This window comes from Psittacula echo (genome assembly GCF_963264785.1).
Source record: "Psittacula echo genome assembly, chromosome: Z".
Classification (NCBI taxonomy): domain Eukaryota; kingdom Metazoa; phylum Chordata; class Aves; order Psittaciformes; family Psittacidae; genus Psittacula; species Psittacula echo.
Genome location: NC_137742.1, coordinates 37,939,394 through 37,956,102, shown reverse-complemented (window position 1 = coordinate 37,956,102; position 16,709 = coordinate 37,939,394). Strand labels below are relative to the sequence as shown.

Here is a 16,709-nt window from a genome sequence, read left to right as displayed (position 1 = left end):
AAGCAATTATATTCAGTTAATTTTTGTCTACACTAGGTGAGGATTACTAAATACAAAACCACTTTAAAGGTCTGTCTCGAGAAGACTGCAAAGTAGAAAGTTTCTGTATTCCTTCATAAAGAAAAGATTTTTTAATAAGGAAAGTGGCAGGGGCTACTCTGCTTAAGATGGCAAAGGTTGAAAAGAGTTGCTATATTGTCACTTTTGCCTAGAGGCAGAGAAAAGCTCTCCTTATGTGCAAATGACAATAAAGGAGACAAGAACAGTCATAAGTGGAAAGAAAACTGCAACTGCCTTGGAGCTGGGTACATAGCAGCCATTACAATCATTAATTTATCTCCATTATCTTGATTTGTTTCAAAGATCCTGATACAGCTCTTGCAAAATGGACAAGCATATCACCCATTTCATAAACCCCGCTCAGGTTATATAACTTCAATATGCTGAAAGTGTTCAATGTATCTTCTTGCACTACTGTCCAAGAGCATCATGATGTAACTAAAAAAAGGGTTATCAGTTAAAAAATAACGCTCATTTGGAAGTCTGTTACACTAAAACATTAGGCTGAATCCAAACTTTTATTTTTTTTCACTTATTAGCAAGCTTCCATGAGTTTTTCAGACTCCAACTTTTGAGGCTCCCCAGGCGTCACTGAAACAATACAACTGAAACAACTGAATGCGTATTTCTCATTCAGCTTCAGCACAGCACAAACCACGCTAAGTAGTTTGTAAAAGACAACCACCCCACCAGTGAAAAAAACAAGTACTGTTTTTTATCTTGCGAGTCTTCAAAAGGAGGTATAAGAATTAAACCAAACCAAATCAAACAAAAAAACAACCAACCAAAAAAAACCACCACACACACACAAAAAAACCCCAAAAACCAAACCAAAACCAAACCAAAAAACAAAAACAAACAAACAAAAAAAAAATCAAAAACCAAAAGCCAAAACCTCATGATAGGAAACCTCTTTGAAATTTGTTTTCTTGATGCCTGAGTAATGTTATGCTTTCAAAGGATGTGCATTTTTCTTCACTGGACAAGATACACTTTGCAGTTACCACCCATAAGCTCTGGTCCACACTGCTTTCTTCCTGAACTCTGCAACAGACCTCAAGGCCAGAAGTGTAACTGTGAAGACAAGGACAAATTACATTAATTTGTGCAGTCCAGAAAGGACATTAGAGTATTCTCCCTAGTCATTTTACTAACACAGGTATAGATTCAGTTCTCCTTTTCCTGAATCTTTTAATGACTTTTCCACTTCCTGGCCTGACAGTTTCTATCCCTTCCCCACAGTTCAGTCTTCAGTTGCACATGAATAAATTGTTACCTGATTGCTATTCCAGTAATGGAGGGTTTCCAAATAATATGTTGCATTTTATTTTTAAAGGTAACTCAAAAATAATTGACAGATCTATCACTTAAATACGCTTGTATGGCCATATGTACCTTTAGGTCCTTTGGATCTTCAATAGTACATTTTAAGTGTCAGCTGATGAGACAGCAAATAAAAGATGATACAGGAATGCTAATTTACCTGTGAAGGTTTTCTTAAAGGCAAAATATAGCTCTCCTACACATGCTAACAGTATAGATTCATCTCACTTCTTTTAACAACTGGATTTTGAGCTGTACTGTCATGGAAAAATAAGGACCCAACTGAAAATATCCTACCTTTCAGCAGGTCCATAGAAGATTCTGATAATGCTTCCTTAGGACTTTCCATCATACTGATCAGCCAGTCAATAAACTAAACATTGAAATATAAAGGAAAATCTGAATTACAACAGCCTCTGTATCAGAACACCACAAATTCTTTCAATTTTTGCAGCCAACGTCTAATTGAAGCTAAACTCACAGTTATCTATCAGAGGCAGTGGTCAATCAAGCTTCTGCCCAAACTATCCAAATGCCCTAGAGTACATCGTACAATTTCTGCCACAGCTGGATCTGAAACTCCCTTTGTTCCATCTCATTACCTAAGCAGTAATTCTTTGTAATGAAGACAGAACAGTAAATACTTTCCCTTCATCTTGGCTGTTCATGTCTTTAGCATGTTAATATGATCCTTTCTTATCAGGGTCTTGCTCAAATGTTTGACTGCAAATCCTCAGAACTCTTAACTGCCTTTGTCCCTCTTTTGACCTCTCTCATTTTTCACAGTCTTTCCAGCAGCACAGGGTGCCTGGAGGACAATGTGGTATTTCAAACTTATCAAGATGATTTTCAGCGCACAGTCTCAATTCTTTTATTAATTAATTATTAATTATGTATTTGCATATTAACAGCCCACTCCTGCTTTCTTCCCACATTCTGAATTCTGACTTCAGTGGTAACTCTGAGCACAGCCGTGTACAGGAACCAGTCCTTAACAGATTCTGGTTTGCACAAAACAGCTATTAATCTATAGGTTTATAACAATATTTCCACATCTTTCCATCACAAGCAATCTACAATGCCAAATTATGCGCAATTTTCCACATTTATTTAAAAATTATGCTTGACACACACTATAAACAATACAGATCTTTGATAGCCCTAAATTGCCACCATGGAGAAGTCCAACTGCAGAGGGTTTGTCGTTCAGTGTTTAGAAGACTGACTTGCTACCAGCAGCTGCCAACTCTCCTCCTATCCCATCTGTATCCTCTTAAGAGTTTGACTCCCCAAACTGTAATGATTTTTGTTCTTTGCAATTCTCACATTACTTGAGAAACGACATTCATATCTGATTACAGATAAAGAAATACAAGATCACAAGTCACATGCAACAGATATAGAGAAAACAACTATTCCACTGTAGACTTGAGCTGACTACTAAAACCAGGGTGTTTTCTGACCCTTGGAGAATGCTTACTACTACGTGCAATTTTACCTTCTGCGTTTGTTCTTTCCAAGGCTCTTTAGCCAGCAAAAGGCAAATGCTGCTTGGAAGGAGAGTGAGAGTCTCTTGCACAGCAAGCTTGTCAATGGGGTGCTTGTCAATGTGATCCTCAGATAATTCTTGTAATACTGCTTGCTGCTTCCACGGTAACCAGTTAGCACTGAGGCCAAGCAGTAATGGTGCACCATGGTCAGCCCAAGCCACCACAGATGCTGCGAACAGCCACAGGAGAAAATCTATGAACTAAAAAAGAAAAAGGCAAAAATGCAAACTGAAAATCCAGATGATTTTAAATCCAGATGCTCTTTAAACCAAACATCTGAAAATTCAGCTAACATCCAAAATGCAACAAATAAATATATCTTAATATTCTTTTACACTTGAAGAAACATAAGCCTTTTTCTGAACTCCCAATCAAACTAAAATGTCTACAGAAGAAAAAAGCAAAACCACACTTCTAAAAACCATTGTTTAGATTAATGCTGATATACATTTCATTTAAAATGAGGAAATAACTTCTTTACAGCAAGCTGACTGTTAAGGGAAATTAGAGATGGTCACCCTTGTGGTGCTACAAATGGTTGGGAAATATTGAGTCAATGTAATTAATGCTTTTTTGATCTAAACAGCAGCTTGTTTTATGTCCTCAACCAGAACAGCTGAACAGATGTAAGAATAAACAGCTGTTTGTTGTACAATAAACAATATGAGTTCCCTAAAACTGTACAAAACCTCTTAGAAATGGCAGCTGCACAGTTCTGAACTGCTTAGACATTTCTACTGGTGAATTCCAATTTCTCCTTTAATTTTTCTAAATACAGTAAATTTGAAGTAATGATTTCCTTTAGTTGCCTCTAGCTTCTATCATAAATTAAATGCCATGGATATTTTAAAGTATGAGTTTTAAATACATATACATTTACAAAAATTGAGAGTTTCTCTATGGAGGTAAGATGACAATCACCTAAAATATAAAAGCACGGGGAACGCTACTTATTGCTGAGCTATAATTTGAAATACATTGAAACCTGTTTTCCTGAAAGCTGCAAATTATTTTCACAGTATGTACCTCTTTAAGATTGACATTTTCTAAGGGCCTTGACTTGTATGCTAAATTTCTGATGTAGCCCATCAGCTCTAGCATCCAGTCCATTCTTTTCAGCACTCCTAGAAGGAGAGCAAGAACATTGATTCACATAAAACACTGGAATGAACCATTTTTTCATTACAATCAAGCACAGGGTATCACTATAGCAACGAAGCACTGACTGTGGAAGAACAATGATCATGAATACCACTATCACATTTGATTCATGGTTGCCACTGGCAGAAGGAATGTGGGCAATTAAACAGTACAAACCCTTTGCTTATAATACAAGCAACAGGCTGTACACACAGAAAAAGGAATGCTGAGCAATAATTATTTCACATGACAGCCTGCAGGTCCCATTAACCCAGTCTGCATATAGGACCACTACAGAATCTTAAAGCCTCCCTGAATTTTTTGTCACAGTACTTCATTTAAGTCTAGCACTGATGTCACTGTATATTGGGCAACAATGTGGGGAGTGCTGTGAAAATCCTCCTACAGTGCAGAGAGGACCAGTAAAATACAGTCAAGGTATATAAATAAAATCAACTCTCAACCTAGGGATTCTGCTGCCCAAAACCTGTTCTACCTCCTACAAACTAGTAACAGTCTTCACTTTTGAGACCACATTACATCATACACTACCATTTCCTTGTACTCTTTACATGTTGCCTCCTCTTTTACGCGAAGAAGCCTCACTTCACACATTCAAAACCCACTACTGTTTGAAGTTCTTCAACCACAGCTTGCAGCTAAGCATCCAGCAATATAATGCTTTGAAGCAGTTCTGTGAACACTGCCAGCCAAAAATCTTTCTGCTATGAAAATGAGAAAATCTCATTCTTGCCTCTGTTGTTTCTTACTCTTTTATCTTCCTATGTGATTTTTACTAGTTCTCTTGCTCCAGTGCTTTATCAGAGCCTTAGCTGACCCAGCCCAACTCATTAATCCACCAGATACTATCTGATGTGGTTCAAAGATGCAGAAGGGCAATGTTTTCTGTGTTGACTCAGTACAAGAAGCTCAGAAAAACAAGCTGTCTCCTTGGTTCAACCTGTCTTATGGTAACACACCCCTACGTACTGTGTCACACACTGGTAAGTCAGATACCAGATCTGACAGTTATCAGAGTTGCACTATGACTGGTCTCCAATGTGCCATATACATTTCTAACAAACACTATCGTACACTGAAAGTCTATGAATATTAGGAGATACGGATCTAGTCAAAGCTAGATTAAAATCTAGGCTGCAAACCACTCATCTGACATAAATAACTTGTAGCTAATCCACAGAAACAAAGAATCGGAGAAAAACATACAAGCGATGTTTGACACAAGTATTTGACACTAATATTTTTTTCAAATTCTTCCCACATTCTGAATTCTGACTTTAGTGGTATTTGACGAGTATTTAAGAGCACGAAAATTCTGCAGACTGAGTAGTTTCTAGTATGGAGAAATCTGGAAACCCTTGGGTTAAACCATATTAAAATTATTAAACTGTGCATAGATACATCAATATCTATTAATTTTGTTACTGATTCTTCTTTAAACCTGACCTTACCTGTATTTTCATGGCTTACAATACGAGCATGATAGAAACTATGCAACAGCATCCATGAAATATTTTCTTTCTTGTGATATACTGCCACAGTATCAATCACAGCACGCAAATTCATTAGAGGCAGTTTGCCTTGAGAAATTAAATACACCTTCATGAATGTGGCCTTCTCCATATTGCTCTGCAAATGCAATTAAAAAACTTGTTAGATTAAAATGTACCTTTACCATGGAAACAATAGATGTCGTATTCCCTTTTATAGAAAAGGGGAAGAAAATATTTATCCAGCTCATTTTGATTCAAGAAAAATTATGAAACAAAAGACTGTACATAATACTTTTATGTGCTTCTAAATAATCCAGCGAAGTACAACTCAGTATATTTTTACCATTTTCATACTGCTTTAAATTTCCCTTTAAATTGAAATGAGCCAGCCTGACAGTTCTGGATAGGCAAGTCTTTCTGCAAAGACAGATTCACAGCAGTGACAAAAATGGTTTTCTTAAATGGCATTTTCCAGTATGGAAATAAGAGCTCAAAGATATAAGGAAATGACAGTTCAGCTTCCCTAACCTGTTTAAATGCTTGATTCTCTAGTGAATCTGCCAGTAAACAGCACAAAATAGGTTTATATCATCGATTTTTTTTTTATAACAACCTCATTTAAAACCATCAAGTCCTTCCACACATCATTTCCTTAGCACTTCAGCTGCTAAGTATTCCACTGCTAACTGATTCCACTGGTGAGCTAGAAGCTGAAAGCTTTCTATTCTGTTGTTATTCTTAACCATCCTGTCCACCAGGAAACATTCTGAGTGTGAACACAAATATAGCACAGTAAGTCAAGACTGAAAGGTTGTTCAGTCGAAGTATTTCACATTTTTAACAGAAGTGAGGATCCACCAATTTAAGCATATCTAAACACTGGGATGCATTTACAATCTGTTTCAGGTAAGTGGTTATGTTAACCAAAAAGGACTATGATTTGCTGTTTTCATCACTGGTCTGGGATTCAGAAGATCTAACAGCATTTATGTTGTGCTAACAGACCCCTGCCTGAACTTAACCAAGTTACTTAAGACTCCGCAGTTCAAAGCTCCAGGTGAAATCTCCCTGGAGAAAGTTTTGGATATGAGCTCTTACAACCTTTGCTTCTCTCTGCTGCCTGCAAAATCAAAGCCAGAACACTCTTACGTGCACGGCAGATAATCTACACTCCCAATGAGCTAAAACACTCTGGTGACCATAAAAATGGTAAGGCATACTTGTTTCACACAGTTTAATGGTGAAAGACCAGGAGTAAAACATAATTACCTGAGAAATCTGGACAATGCGATCAATCTCTGAATCGGCCATTTCCGAGATACACTTTGCTACATTGACATACATCTCCAGTTCACTTCTCTGGAAACAGAAAAGCAAATGCATATTGAGATGTAAAATTCCAGGTTTCTTCATCATTAAAACTGGTGAGTCTAGGATATTATCATTTTGTTAATTATCATGATGAATATTTAATCTAGCCTCCAGCCCTGTTCTACTTTTGATGGAAAAATGGCCTTCTTCCTTGGAGATGTTTTCTGTAGCTAGACAGTTTTTTTTAAATCACTGTGAGAAGCTGAATATTCTGTGAGGAAAACCCCCCATAGCTTTCTGGTTGTATTCTGCTTCTGTTTCCGTACAATTTATTTCAGTATTCATACTGTATTTTTCCATTACCAAATCATTTATGAGGGAAAAGTGTACACTAAATTTGTTTCACAACTTAGTCATATTCTAAAGAATATCTGAAAGTAACTTAAATTGAAATGACACAGGCATCTTGACTACTATCACTAAAATTTTACATCTACTTCATATTTAAAATCTGATGGGTCACTGCAAAAAGAGGGGACTTAACATCAGTAAAAATATTCAGTTACGATGTTCATACCTCTCATGATTATTCCTTACCTGAACCTCATTTGGTAGAAGTTTAAATATTTTCTCCACAGCCTTGCACAGAAAGCTCCAGCAGTACTGGGCAAGGTCTGGAAGTTTCATTGCTTGCATAAGACCCTGTAAAACACACTGGCAAATTTCTGGGTTTTTTCTGTGGTTCACTCCGAATTGTTGTATCAGAAACACTTCTGTAAAAGACTGTAGTTTGTCTTCTGCAACATGTTTCATCCACAGAGAGAGGGACATGAAAAGGTATTTCTGGGTTTTCATCTGAAAAAGGAAAACTTCTCCTCAGTTTCAGATTCTAGCTCTTTAATGACCTTCAACTACTGTTATAAAGGATGAAATTACACAAAAGTAACTCAAACCACTTAGAAAAGCATTCAAAGTCATAAATACTTCTCAACTCTTATTCCCTCTTTTGATGACTTGCTTGAATTAATAAAATGTTCAAACATGTCAATATTCTATTTTCCTTAAAAACTGAGGAACTTTCTTTCAATGAACCTTGCATCTCTGTACTAGCAGGACAACTGTTATTTCCCTACATGGTGCCCAGCGCATTCCTACATAAAGCATATGGACTGACTAGACAACCAAGGACAGAAGTATGGTACCCCCTAGCACCACTAACACTGCTAGCTATCAAGGAAGAATAAGTAATTGCCTTAGAGGAATCCAAAGCTTACACTTTCTGTTGCCAACCTCATTTTGTGACCTTTAATGCCCATTACAGTGAGAAACTCGTGCTCATTTTTTGTTTGGTACCTTATTAATAACGTATCTTAAAATTGCCACCAAGTGTTTGTGTATCTGTGAAGACTAACGAATTAAAAATTACAAGACAAAAATACCCCTTGAAGTACTGGAAAGATCACAGAAATCCTGATCCTCAACTTGTATAAACTCAGAGAACTGCAAGTGTACCAGGGGATTTAGGGAGATTGATATACTGTATCATGGTGTCTACGTTTTACTTCTGTAAGAAGAACCGCACTGTAGTGGAGGATAAGCCCAAATCTGATCACACTATAGGTTAGTCTATTGACTGTCTACAGAATTAATTCAAGATTTTCAAGAAGTAACACATTGGACTAGATCAAGAGACATTGCTGGAAGAAACAGGTAAGATTTTTGACAGGTGGGAAGTTTTTCTAAGACTCTAAATTCATGTAATAAAAACCACTTTTTCTCCCCTCATGCTATGGCTTCTTACATCTCTAAGTTATCAAAACTATAGCAGGAAAAGAGAGAGAAGAAAAAAGTCTTAAGCAATCTAAGTAAAACCAGTGTAGCAGATCTGCTACTAAATTCAGTCTGCTCCGAATTTCAAGGCCCCAGAATAGCCTTTCTCTCACTGTAAATACAGGCTAACCAGTATTTCTGCAGAATTCTGAACCCAGCAATCCCTTTTGGGTGTGACATCGTAAACATCATCACTGATCAATCTTACAGAAAAGAGGTGCTGAGCTCCCATAAATTTTCTGACATACATACACTGAGACTGTAGACAAGGGGAGATGCCACCCACATCCCCAAAAGCATTGCGGCATTTTGAGATGACTGGGCCTGTGTCACAGCCAGCTGAAGGCAGAGATGTTTTACCTCATCACCTATGGCAGAAGAAAACAAACAGACATTATGAAGAAATTATTTTCACTTTAAATTTGTTCTCAAATCATATAATAAAGGAGCATTACTGTTCTACTAGAGCATGACATTAAAATCTCATTTTCTAGAGACGCTAGTAAAGCTTTTAACACATACATGTTAGAAGTCTCCTCTTACCATTCAAGCACTTTCAGCAAGAAATCTCCGGATTTGACCAAATTAATTTCAATTCACTCAAGAATAAAAATATGGGCATGGTAAGAAAAGTAAGAGTAAAAAATAAATCCCTGCCAAATAAAGAGAAGATTTAATCTACAGCAGGAGAACTGAGTCAAGTATTCCTTCCTGTTGAATGTAGGAGTAATTAGCATTTGTTCACATGTTTCTACTCTTCCATGTACCCCATATTGATCTAGTGTGTCACAGAACAGAGGTTAGTAAATGTTATTGCTGTGGGTGCTTGGTTGCAGCATTCTCCAGGTTAACAGATGTGCCTCGAGGTTATGATGTTTACGGGATCCTTATTGGTTTCTCTTAAAGTCACCTTAATGACTGGTACAGCCTGTTTCGTAATAGAATCACTAGTCATAAATATGTTGAAGAGGTACTTTGAGCAATGGCATGGCTTCCATACAGTTCATAATTGCTACAGCAACATAAGCACAAACAATTTAAGTATTATACCAGCATTCGACCCATTAGACAGAAGATACATTACTGTTAAATGTCAGCATAAAACTTACATTGCAAGTTAAAATGTTTTTTCAGTAATGAAAGTGGCAATCTATATAGCATGACTTTTATAAAGTTTACCAACATTAGTGCATGAACAAAGCGAAGATTTAAGAGTCTAGCATCAGGCTCTTTGAAATATAATATCTTATATGAAAAGTCATTTGCAGAATGTGGAAAGGGTGAAATTGTTACAAGATACTTTGGTAGCCAATTCAAGAATTACCTCTCACTTATTTGGACTGCTAAGACCCAGATTATGATTTGCTTATGACTGTTCAGTCCAGATATCTACTGAAAAACAATCAGGTACTACTTCAATCACATGATATTGTTTCTGCTCAGCAACAACTGCAATAAACCTTATGAGATGGGAAAGCAAACTGTTGTCTTCAATATGTTTACAGATGAACAAATCTTCACAGTAGAATTTGTGAAACATTTAAAGCTCACAAAGAGACATAAATTCTCGGACATGAGTAACAGTAACCTAGAGAATCTGAGAAATTGAGCATATAATCTAATTTTCATCAAAAAAGCAATTTCTGTTCCAGAAAAACTGTTAAGAGTGCTACATTTCCAGGTGGACTGTTAGGTCATAATACAACTCTTCTGCATTATGCTTTCCAGTACAACATGAAAATTGCTCACTAGCACACAGCAAGACCTACTTCTGAATGGATATATAATCACAGAATCATAGAATGCTTTGGGTTGGAAATGACCTTAATCATCCAGTTCCAACCCCCATGCCATGCCTCACGCTAGACCACTTCACCCAAAACTCTGTCTAACCTGGAAGGGTGTGCAAATTTCACAAAACTACATAGTCAAGAGAAATTATGCATAAAAATGTAGGCTATAATGCTGTTTGAAATCAATAAAAACAGCCATAAATGCCAATGTACTGTTTTTTCTGGAATTTCCCTGATTTACAAAATAAAGACTCCTAAGTGAAAAACAGAAATAAGAAAATCCCCCATACATTTAACAAGTTTCAGCTATTCATAAGGTTGCATACAAATTTGCATCAGCATGGACTACAGAGCTCAGTATAGGAAATTTTTTCACTTATTCTTACAAAAGGCTGTACAATCATTTCCAAGAATACCAAGTAGAACAGAAGCTGCAGTTCAAGTACAAGAAAAAACATTTAATATGTAGCTAACCTTTCCTGTATCTAGCACGTAGTTGATCCTCACAGGACAGTTCAATGTTTTCTATATAATATACTATAATAATAATATACATAATAATATATATAATATATAATATAATATAATTATTATATAATATATAATAATATATCTATAATATACAAGCACTATGTATAAGTAAAATAAACACTGGAAAGGAATAAGAACAAGCTTCCATATCCTGGGCTCTACAGCACATCAATTTAAACACAACAGCACTTGCCCAACCTACAAGGCCAGTAATAACAGTTACATAGATCAGGAGAAACAAAACAGGGAATATGGAACTTTGCACAGCAGTTTGTTGGGGTTTTTTAAGGAAATGAGTTTGAAACTCAAACATTTCTATCAAGTAAAACAGGCACCGACAGATATCCTGAGTAGAAAAGTATTACACAAGCTTTCCAACACAACACTTCAGTATCAGAGCTACTTTCCAACACAAAGAAAAAATACTCTTAGAAGCATGGGTCATAATGGAAAAAGGGACATGCTTTTCTCCGTCACACAGTGTAATTTAGCAAAAAAAGTGTATTTCACACCAGTGATAGAAAGATTAACTACAGAGCAACTCAAACTGGTGATAAAGCTGCCTGCAGTCTCTAACACAGGTATTAGACCAGCATTTAACAGGTACTGAAAATAAGATACAATTAGTTAAGTTTCATGAGGGGCTCTTCTTACTGTTCCAATGAAAAATTTGATCCAAATTCACCAGCATTTTAGGGAACTTCTAATACTGCTCAAAATTCTCATCTCTGGTCTTCTCCTGCATTAAAACAAACTGTCCAGATGGTGATCACAAATACATGCTTGCAAAGATTAAAAAGTTGGTCTTGAAAGTATAGTAAACACTTCAACCCCTGCAGTAACTTTAGAGCCCTGAAGCGGGCTCTAAAGTGAAAGCTGCGTCAGTAAAGAAGTTTTGTGACAAGTACAAAAGACTGAAAACTATTAACCTTACCAAAGTTTAATCTCATCAAAGGAGAAAGAATGGATGCCCAGTTTACAGGTGGATACTGATGGTTTTCTCCAACTAATGCAATGGGTGCCAAGGCTACTTTTACCAGCTCAGCTGGGACAGATTCAGGGCCTACAACAGAAGATCCAATCATAGTCTGAATTTCATACACACACATTTTGCTAAGCAGCTCAGGGAAAATGTGTTAACACTGCACTGAAGACCAATACGTAGTAAAGAACTCAAAAACATTATAAAATTACTGTTATATCTTTTTTTTATCTTAAACTATCTCTTGCTTATAATCCACAATTGTATTTTTAACATTAATATCCTATCAAAAAAAGCTTTTTGTTAGTAATAAACTTTTCTTCTCCTTGAGTTAATTTATGGATTAATTACAGCTAATCTTCATCTGATAGGATCGTATTTTTGCTTTTGTTAGGAGAACAGCAAAGTTTCCTGACACTGCCCTCCTTCCCCATCCTGTAGGTGCAGGACACAAAAACTGTCAGACAGATGTTAACTTTTGTTATGTACTGTGTTACTTAAACACAGGGATTCAACTCAGTCCTGCTGGAGGCAAGGCATGGGCTCCTAAAGCATGGGAGTTTCTACCTCCACTGAAAGCAAAGCCTGCTTCATAGGACAGCAGTGAGCTCACTTAAATCCACACAGGAATAATCTCCTCTGCTTTATGCCCCTCAACACTGTACTCAGAGACACCTTTTTACTACCACTCCTCATGTAAGAGCATACTTCCTTCAGGTTCCTCTGCATTTATCAGACAGAAGTAACCTATTTGAATACCACTCTGTTACAGAGAATCTTAACCTAAGATCACTGAAATAAGGGGCAGCATAAAGTTTGCCTGATGATAGAGTATTCCTGACGATATACAGGAACACTTAAAGTGAGTTGACTTTCATTCCAACAGGGAAGATTCATCCTCTCACAGACACAGAGAGAAGGGGAAATGGAAAGTTTTTAAAAACTCATGAAAATCCAGTGGAGAAAACTAAAGCCTAACTATGTAATTCTACCTTATCTTTTTATGTGTTATTAAATATTTTGTTTAGAGATTAAGTATCTCACACTAGTGAAGTTCAAATTAGTATTTAGAAAAGTTTCGGCAAATAAAAGCAGGTTATTAGTGTCACCTTTTATACTCATAACAAATTTCCCAGTGGGATATTTGATCCCTTCTTACCTTTTTTTCCACTTTCAATGGCAAAGTCAATGGCTGCCCTAATAAAGCTGGTTTTAGGCAAGTAGCCAAAATCTGGAGGAACTGTGAAGACAAAAAGTCTCTTTATATACTAAACTGTGTTAGCAGAAATTACATACTTCAGCTCCCATGTAAGTTCAAAGACCAAATTGAGCTATGTTTGGCCTAATTCTGTAGGTGACTCAAAGTGTTTAGACCACAAGATAGATGTATTGGCCTTTCCACTAAGGCAAGTTAAACATTTGTGTTGGCGAGAGGTGCCAGGTCTAAAAAAGCAAATTCATTGACCAACTGAAATACCAGTGATAAGAACTTTCTTAATATTTATCAGCCACTAGGCTTTAAAAAGGAGAGCTTCAAAACCTTAGTAAGTTTAATACAACAGAGACATTCCGTATCCACATAATCTCACTTTATACAAAAGTAGAAATTCCAAGAATCATTCTTCTGTGATGAGGTATTTATCTACATTTCATATTGTTCCAACTTGGTTCACACTGAAGGGAACAGCTTCCACTTCATTAGTTACCTCCTATTACTGGTACTTCATCAATGGTGTAATTCTGCCTTAATTTTACCAATGGATATTGAAACAACATCAGAAGGTAATGATGTGTTGACAGAATATGAATTTCTATGCTAATTGCTACACTGAAAGGGTACAGAACACTGGTTTTTGACTTCAGCTAACCAGAGCAGATCTCTTTTAGAAAAATACTTCTAAAAGTCAGCTTGCTCTTGTTACAGATCAGTTTTTAATTGTTAGCTTTTTTATATCGGAGGAAGTACTAAAAAATATATATATATATATAAAAGGAAGAGTAGATTAATCAGTTCTCAGGGCACAAATACTGTAGATGTCAAACACATGTGCCATATGCAGCATAAAACTTCTTTACAGTTTATTCTATAAAAGAACAAAGACAGAAGCAATATACAAATTTGACTAGAACAACTCAGAACCTTATTTTGATACTGCAAGTAAAAGCAGATGGGGAGAATCCTATTCAGCACATTGATTCCTGCTTCATGTTCCAACCTTTATGTATGGCACACAGGACCATGACAGCCATTAAAAAGCTGTCATGTAATTTCGTAGGGCTTCAGGGCCTAGCCTATATTATCTGATGTGTCCCTTGCTGCCTTTTTAGCTAAGTGCTACCTCTATATGTCCTTTAAGCAGCATCTTACCCGATGATAGATGATAAAGCATCTTACCCAATGCCCTGTTCTGGGTAGAAGACAAACATGACATATGAAGGCGTCCCAAAAGTCCTGCTACATTTGTCTGAAGGCCAATCTGCCCTGAAAGACTGATTATCTGTTAGGACAATAAACGACTAGTTAGACAGAGTTCCCTACATTGCCTCAACTCAAGCTGGACACAGACATTGTGCAGTTTCTTTAAGCAGATTTGGCCTGGTTGCTCAAGGTGTCACAGTACAGTATCCAAAGCAGGAAACAGAGGCTACCTTCTTACCTGTGTAAGGGTTCTGATGACTTCATTCAGCTTACTTTGAAACTGGGAGGACTGAATTCTCTCAGATTTCAGCTGCCAAAGAAAAAAAACGGGGGGGGGGGGGGGGGGGGGAACCAGTGAATTTTATAAAGGAAAAAAAGAAAAAACAAAACAGAGAGCAAGTGTGGAAAAGACAGATTACATTTGCACATACGCCTTTTTGTGGAGGGGTGAAGGAGAAAAGGAGAAAGCCTACATGGCTGTAAGCTTTTCCCCACTGGCACTGCACATGGGCCGTATTATGGCAAAATGGAACAGACCTCATTTTACACATTGTAATTCTATCCCACTTGGTTTATACTCAACATGACTCAGTAGTGCATAAACGTGATGCCCTGGTATATAATCCCTTCTCTAAGGATGCAGAACACGTCATTCCAACTTACCTTCTAGCCAAATTTCTAGAAGAGATAAAGGTATCATTTGCTTGCATGCTCTCACCTGTATCACGCCTCCTTCAGAGCCCACCAGTGCAACCAGCCCACTGACAGCAGCCAGACGCTGCATTGTTGGAGAACCCTAGAAGCATAATTTGGGATCAGCAAGTCAATGCGGTCACACACAATACTGTAGGACAAAACACTTGTTTCTTCCAACTTAAAACCCATGAGGCTTGTCACTTGTACACCCCTCATTCCAACTACCTTTTCAGCTGCAATCTTTATGTGTAAGTTTAGACTTTAATTTCAAACACTCGATTTTTTGTTACAATGAGGTAAGTTAAAATTATTACAACAACTGAGCCACTATAATGTCCATTCTGTTAGTTTAACTTTGTTAAGTAGCACCTAATATCACAAGGCATCTTCACTTAATAACCTAGATTTTACCCTTGGATGTTGTTCCAAATTAGTAAAGATGTACAAATTATGATCTCATTAAGATAAGCACACGCAGAAGAGAAACATTTGTTTTTTAACTTTAGCAAACAGCCCAAAAATGTATTTTTGCTTCCAAATATCAAAAAGCATGTTTGGATAGTCCTAACTTTTCCTAGCATCACTCCTGCAGAAGCAAGGAAAATTACATCCTTACTGTTCATTTAAACTATGCACTCTTCCTCTCCCCGCAAAAAACAGAATATGAATTCCAACTCCTTTACCTCTGCAAGCACAACTTTTATCCAGGCTGGCATTAGTCTGTTACTCAGGTCTTCAGCCTTTCCATGACCACAAGCTGACAATCCGTGTACTATTGCACCTAGAGCTAAAGCAAAGCCATGTGTCTATAAGATGAAAAAGACACATTAAAAAACAGATCTTAAAAATTATTCTGTAATCTTTTAAATATTATTGAAACATTAATTTTTATTTACCTATAATTAGAAGGAATGTCTTTGTATAAAATATTGGATACTTTCTTATTTCAAGTATTTTCTCATGTCAAGTGACATAGTATTTTCTGAGATTAACTACTGACCTTTGGCATATAGATTGATCTGGAGCCTTTATTTTAGACCGCTTTCTAATACAAAATAAAAATCTGCAGCAAAGGTAGCTTGTTTTGACTTTCTGTTTTCCACACAAACATTCTAAACAGTTAATTAGTATAATAACAAGCTTTGACTCAAAATGGTTGCTTCGTGGTTTTTTGGTTCCTTTTTTCTTTTTTGAGATTTTATGCTTGTTTGTTTGTTGGGGTTTTTTTGTTTGTTTGTTTGGTTGTTTTTTTTCCCTTGGCAAGCATGTAACAAAGAAGAACATGCACTGTAATTTGGAGATAATGGAGACTATTTTTGGAATTTTTACAGGGTTACATTAGGAGACTAGGGATGAAACAAGACACCTGGGGGAAGCTGTGGCTGTGGTTATGATGCATTGTCTGGAGGCCAGGGGGAAGCAAAAATTCAGTAGACGTATTTTCCTGGTAAGAAAAAGAATCTAAAGAAACATGTTACAAAGGGGACAAAAACTGGCATGATGCAGAGACTAAAGACATGAGTAACTCAAAAGTACCGACTTCCCTTCTAAATGCAATCA

The 16,709-nt window shown here is 36.7% G+C and overlaps 1 protein-coding gene across 1 annotated transcript in view; it reads right to left on the bottom strand.

Moving 5' to 3' along the window:
• Positions 1-259: 259 nt before the first annotated feature.
• The window catches only part of FOCAD (focadhesin), a 93,609-nt gene continuing 77,159 nt past the window's right edge, over positions 260-16,709 (bottom strand). The window contains exons 32-45 of the mRNA XM_080638068.1: positions 15,833-15,955; positions 15,172-15,249; positions 14,692-14,763; positions 14,430-14,532; positions 13,194-13,274; positions 11,987-12,115; positions 8,981-9,096; positions 7,496-7,753; positions 6,857-6,946; positions 5,546-5,723; positions 3,960-4,057; positions 2,882-3,133; positions 1,681-1,756; positions 260-1,134 (exon numbers count right to left, since the gene is read on the bottom strand). Coding sequence (XP_080494194.1) covers positions 1,061-1,134; positions 1,681-1,756; positions 2,882-3,133; positions 3,960-4,057; positions 5,546-5,723; positions 6,857-6,946; positions 7,496-7,753; positions 8,981-9,096; positions 11,987-12,115; positions 13,194-13,274; positions 14,430-14,532; positions 14,692-14,763; positions 15,172-15,249; positions 15,833-15,955 — 1,728 coding nt within the window. The 3' untranslated portion in view covers positions 260-1,060. The remainder of the gene's footprint in view (positions 1,135-1,680; positions 1,757-2,881; positions 3,134-3,959; positions 4,058-5,545; positions 5,724-6,856; positions 6,947-7,495; positions 7,754-8,980; positions 9,097-11,986; positions 12,116-13,193; positions 13,275-14,429; positions 14,533-14,691; positions 14,764-15,171; positions 15,250-15,832; positions 15,956-16,709) is intronic.